The sequence below is a fragment of the Otolemur garnettii genome, unplaced genomic scaffold (genome assembly GCF_000181295.1).
Source record: "Otolemur garnettii isolate 467f Iridium unplaced genomic scaffold, OtoGar3 scaffold00144, whole genome shotgun sequence".
Taxonomy (NCBI): Eukaryota; Metazoa; Chordata; class Mammalia; order Primates; family Galagidae; genus Otolemur; species Otolemur garnettii.
Genome location: NW_003852539.1, coordinates 4,103,254 through 4,109,069, shown reverse-complemented (window position 1 = coordinate 4,109,069; position 5,816 = coordinate 4,103,254). Strand labels below are relative to the sequence as shown.

The 5,816-nt window shown below is 40.2% G+C and overlaps 1 protein-coding gene and 1 long non-coding RNA gene across 2 annotated transcripts in view; one reads left to right on the top strand and one right to left on the bottom strand.

Moving 5' to 3' along the window:
• LOC105887918 overlaps positions 1 to 5,816 on the bottom strand; it is a 21,033-nt gene that overhangs the window by 6,526 nt on the left and 8,691 nt on the right. The gene's annotated exons all lie outside the window — the stretch shown is intronic.
• AKIRIN1 (akirin 1) overlaps positions 1 to 5,816 on the top strand; it is a 14,884-nt gene that overhangs the window by 8,562 nt on the left and 506 nt on the right. Inside the window, exons 3-4 of the mRNA XM_003798998.1 lie at positions 2,855 to 2,989; positions 5,236 to 5,307. Of these exons, the coding sequence (XP_003799046.1) occupies positions 2,855 to 2,989; positions 5,236 to 5,307 (207 nt within the window). The remainder of the gene's footprint in view (positions 1 to 2,854; positions 2,990 to 5,235; positions 5,308 to 5,816) is intronic.

The window sequence follows — 5,816 nt, the reverse complement described above, 5'->3', positions numbered from 1 at the left end:
AAAAAAAATAGCCGGGCATTGTGGTGGGCGCCTGTAGTCCCAGCTACTCAGGAGGCTGAGGTAAGAGAATCACTTAAGCTCAAGAGTTGGAGGTTGCTATGAGCTGTGACGCCACAGCACTCTACCCAGGGCAACAATTTGAAACTCTGTCTCAAAAAAAAAAAAAAAAGAAGCCATTGATAATTGTTCACTCATCAGTTTCTGTTCTTTGAAAGTGTGAATTGAATTTTCAATTTCTCCCATTTCGCTGAGCTTTTCAGAAAAGTCAGGTATAGGCTTCACATCTTTTATTATGTATGCTGGCCCATTGGTGGTGGATTTTTCCTCTGATTTTTCAGCTGTTCTGCTGTGTGTATGAATTCTGCTTTTTTAGTTCAACTGATTTTCTGCTTCCTTTGAAGCTGAAAAGGATAATTCTACCTGAAGTACAAAAGGTTGGGAAGAATGAAGAATAAAAATATAGGACCAACAGACCACTTTTGCACATCCCACATATGGCTAGTCCAACCTGGGATCCAATATGGAATGTGTGGAATGCAGGGGTCCTTTGGGAATCTTTTTTTTGGGGGCTTCTGTACAAGTTTCAGAGTAACAGATTTTATTTAGAAAGAACAGATTTTATTTAGAAAGAACAAAGCATTTCTAAAGAGAATTAGAAGTGGGTCCCTCTCATGAAGAACAGGTGAGAGACCAAACTTTGACTTCTTTAGCAGTAGGGGAATTTGTTTCCTCACAAAACATTCTACTTTTCAATAATTCTAAGGGTTAAAAGTTACCTTGATTTGAAAATTATCTCCTTACAGAATGTAAATTGGTGTTTTTGCCAGGAGCTTGGTAGAGGGGAGAATTGGTAAGATAGTACTCAATTAGTAAGGGGTTATACTTTTTGTTGTGATGAAAATGTTTTGGAACTAAATACCACTGAATTGTTTGCTTTAAATGCTTAATTCTGGCTCGGTGCCCATAGCACAGTGGCCCATAGCACCAGCCACATACATCAAGGCTGGCAGGTTCGAATCCAGCCCCGACCAGTTAAACAAAACAACTGCAACAGAAAATAGCTGATTGTTGTGGGCACCTGTAGTCCCAACTACTTGGGAGACTGAGGCAAGAGAATCACTAAAGCCCAAGAGTTGGAGGTTGCTGTGAGCTATGTTGCTATGGCACTCAACCAAGGGTGACAGAGAGAGACTTTGTCTCAAAAAATAAAAATAAAAAATGGTTAATTCTGTTTTGTGTAAATTTCACCTCAATACCTTTTGTTAATTATTTCCTTTAATCCAGAGGGCCTAGCTCTTGCACATACATAAATGATAAACCTTTTAGGGTCACAGCTAGCGATCTTCTTGAGATTTTAGTAATAAAATTTTGAAGTAATAGACTATGTTATGGGTATGACTAGCTAGATGGTTTGATCAGGTTGTATTCGTAGGAAAAAATACACTCTAGTTAAAGTAAAAAATTATTTGTTTCATTGTATTAAATGGCTTACAACTAAGAAGGCAGAAAAAACAGATTCTAGCCTGAGCTTTCCGAAACACCCCTGAAAGCTACCTACCATCAGGGCTGCTGTTTTTATTATAATCAGAAAGCTACCTGTAGAATCTCCTCTAGAATACCAGACTGTTAATCCTTTAGCCTCACCACCAAAATAGATGCCCGGTGCAAGGTTATTCCCTCACTTATCTCAGTACTGAATTCAGATCTTCTGTGAGTGAATCTGATTGGCAGAACCTAATCACATCTGAAATCTTAGCTACCGAGAAGTCTGAAAAATACAGTTTGAATTTCAGAGCCTCTACTGAGAAAGAGACGGAGGAGAAACTAGAAGGAAGTTACAATAGGTGTTTAGGCAAAGGAATCCATAGTTTCTACCACAAACCTTCTGGTTCTAATGTTAGATTTCCATGTTTTCTAGCATTGCAATGGACATTTTGGTTTCTTACTCTATTGTATTTCACTCTCCTCAACATAGATTAAAAAGAGATCCAGGACAAGATGGGTAGTGAGATTGTCTCCTTCGTTCATACTTCAAAAAGAAATTCTTGGCTGGGCATGGTGGTTCATGCCTATAATAATCCTAGCATTTGGGGAGCCCAGGCAGGAGGATTGCCTGAGGCCAGGTGTTGAACCAACTTGGGCAACACAGCATGACCCTAAAAAATATTTCAAAAATTAGCCAAGTGTGGTGGCATGGCCATTAGTCCCAGGTACTCAGGAGGCTGAGGTGGGAGGATTGCTTGAGCCAGGGGAGTTGGAGGTTGCAGTGAGCTATGATGACACCATTGCACGCTAGTTTGGCCTACAGAGTGAGACTGTATCTCAAAAAAAAAAAGAAAAAAATCTTTGTGAATTTTGTCTTTGCTTGAACTTATTAAGAACTTAATTTGATAACCTTAAAGGTTAATGACTTTGCTAGTAGTTTTGCATCTCTTTGGTTAAACATAGTTCTGGATTATCTCCAAAGATGTTGGTAATTCTCAGGCTGTGAACCTGCTTTCTCTAATCCAAACTAGAGGTTTTATATCAGCTTTAAACTTTTTTGTTCTTGTCCTTTATGAAATGATTATTGAATACGGCCTCAGATTGTTACGGCTCAGAACTTTTTTTCTGTATGGAGATCAGCTAACACAACTAGATACATGTAGCACCTGCTACCTCTCAATTTATCTTCAGTTTTGCTTTGTAAAACAAATGTCAGAAACAGAATTTTTTGTGAGAATATTCCACATGACGTAATGAAAACTGAAATTTTCCCACACAACTTTTATATTATCTTGACTTTATATGAAGCTGTTAATTCTGACTTTTGAAACTAGCATATATTTTGCAAACTAGATTTATCTTTTGCCAGGTTCCTCCTGGATGAAGAAGGATCAGCCCACCTTCACCCTCCGACAAGTTGGAATAATCTGTGAACGTCTTCTTAAGGACTATGAGGACAAGATCCGGGAGGAGTATGAACAGGTCCTCAATACCAAACTAGCAGGTGCGTGGAGGCAGCAGCTGCTGTGTTAGATTGGGCTCTGCAGGATGGTTTGAGTATTAAATAAAGTTAGTATTTGGTGATTGTAAACTAGTCATTTATACCTTACAGAAGTACTTTTCATTTGCATTCCTGCAATGAGATTAGGCAAGCTCTTATAAGAAGTTTCTATATGAATAAAGGTATGAACAGGCCATTGAGGCTAGCTGGCAGGTAGCTAGCAGGTTGGGATATGGCGATAACCATTCAACAACTATTTGAGTGGAGTGTTGCCAACATTCTCAAACTTCCTTCTGAGAGTAACTTTGTGGATGAGAGGGGTGTTGGACATTCTGTGATTTGGGAGGTATGATAGGGTAAAGCAAGACTAGCTCAGGCTAGAGCAAAGGTAGTGATCAGTGATGGCAACAAGTAGAGCCCTCTGTGGAAGGAAGGGATCTAAATCAGAAACAGAAAGGAATACCTGTTGAGTGAAAGAGGACAGTGTTCCACATTAAACCCTGCTGTATGTTGAGCACAGATCTCATCGTAGTCCTCTTCTGATTAAAGTCCTTAACTGTAGCCTGTCATTAACGGTATACAGTTCAAGATCTGTTGCTTAGGGTGTTGATGTGAGTAGTTATACCTATAATCCCAGCACTCTGGGAGGCTGAGGCGGGAGGATTGCTTGAGGTCAGGAGTTCAAGACCAGCCTGAGCAAAAACAAGACCCTGTCTCTACTAAAAATAGAAAAAATAAATAAAAACAGCTGCCTGTGGTCCCAGCTACTGGGGAGGCTTAGGCAAGAGGATCACTTGAGCCCAAGAGTTTGAGGTATGAGGTTGCTGTGAGCTATGATGACGCCCTGTCAGTCTAGTTGGGCAACAGGGTACGACTCTTGTCAAAAAAAAGAAGAAGAAGAAACTTAAGGACAATTTTCATACTGTGCTACTGTGTACTTAACCAGGGAGAAGTGAAGAAACACCAACCACTTCTTCCTGTAACAGAATTATTTCCTATTCTGATGACCCGCACAAATGATTTCTCAGAAGGTTGATTGGTTTGCTTTATTTTGGAAACTATTGGGTTAAACAAAGTTTTGGGTACCTTTTAGTAGAAGTTTTTGATCCTTTAATAGAGTAATAATGTATTATAAGAAGCTCTAGGCCAATATGCCTGTAATTGGGAGACAGAACCAGGAGATCACCTGAGGCCAGCTTGAGCAATGTGAGACCCTGTCTCTATAGAAAATACAAAAATTAGCCAGGTATAGTGGTGTGGGCCTGTAGTCCCAGCTACTTGGAAGGCTGAGGCAGGAGGATCACTTGACCCTAGGAGTTGGAGGGTGCAATGAACTCTGGCCATATCACTGCACTCTAGGCAATAATGTGAGACCCTGTCTCTTAAAAAAAATAAAAGAAAAGGCTCTAGTATATCATTCTCTTTCCCACCGTAATATTTTTCAATCAGCTGGTTCTAAGTCACTTCCTTGTTCACAGATGTTAGGCTGCCTTCTCCCTTTCTACTGACTCCCTTTAGAAGGTGATGCTCCTATAGAACTGTCTGCAATTAGATACCATAAAATTTTTTCTTAGCTTTCTGAACATCCCATACTTCTTCCACTCACGGTTTTCATTCAATATATATGTTGAAATTTATAGCAAGGAAAGAGCTTCAGAGCTTCAAGTCTCATAGGAGATTTGCTGAAATTTGTTGGCCTGTAGTGGTGAGCATACCTCTTTGTCTTGGTAGGGGGTGATGTCATCAGGGGAGAAGTTATTATGAAAACATTATTATATATAGATAATCAGTGACCAAATCTAGAAGCCACGAATGTGGCTTTGGGATCTAAGAGGAAGTGATCAGACCTCATACTGACCTATAAAAAAAAGGCCTAAAAGAATGGAGAATTCAGCTGGGTGTGGTGGCTCACGCCTATAATCCTACAACTCTGGCAGGCTGAGGTGGGTGGATTGCCTGAGCTCACAGGTTGGAGACCAACCTGAGCAAGAGCAAGATCCCATCTGTAAAAATAGCTGGTAGTTGTGGCAGGTGCCTGTAGTCCCAGCTACTCAGGAAGGCAAGAGTATTGCTTGAGCCCAAGGGTTGGAGGTTGCTGTGAGCTGTGATGCCACAGCACTCTACCAAGGGTGACAAATAAAAGAATGGAAAATTCAAACTGGGAAGCTAAATGTGAACCTGAAACTTGAGTCTTAAAAAATTGAGGGAAGGTTTCTAGGAATAAGCATATACTGTCTTTTTCCTCACAGAACAATATGAATCTTTTGTGAAATTCACACATGATCAGATTATGCGACGGTATGGGACAAGGCCAACAAGCTGTAAGTATTGCCAAGTTTTTCTTTGAATTTCCCAAGTTCCAAGAGCAAGGTTTCAACACTGGATATCTTGTCTCTTAAGAGCAAAAGAATTTATGTGCCTAGCATTGTGCTAAATCCTTCAAATCCTCACCAAAGCTTCTGTAATCCTCATGGCCACCCTATGAGGGAGAAACTATTTATAGGCCCATTTTACAGATTAGGATAGCATTTAAAGAGGTGAAATGATTTGCCCAAGCTCACATCCTAGTGATTGAACCAGGACTGAAACCTAGGTAGTCTAACTCTAGCACCATTTGTATATTTCCTATATTTTCTTCAGAAACATTTCTAATTGTTAATATATGAAGGTTGATTGCTTAAGTTAGTTTATCTAGTGTGTAGTTAGGAATTCTTATTCCAGGCCAGGCACAGTGGCTCATGGCTGTAATCCTAGCACTGTGGGAGGCCAAGACAGGTGGATTGCCCTGAGCTCACAGGTTTGACACTAGCCTGAGTAAGAGTGAGACCCC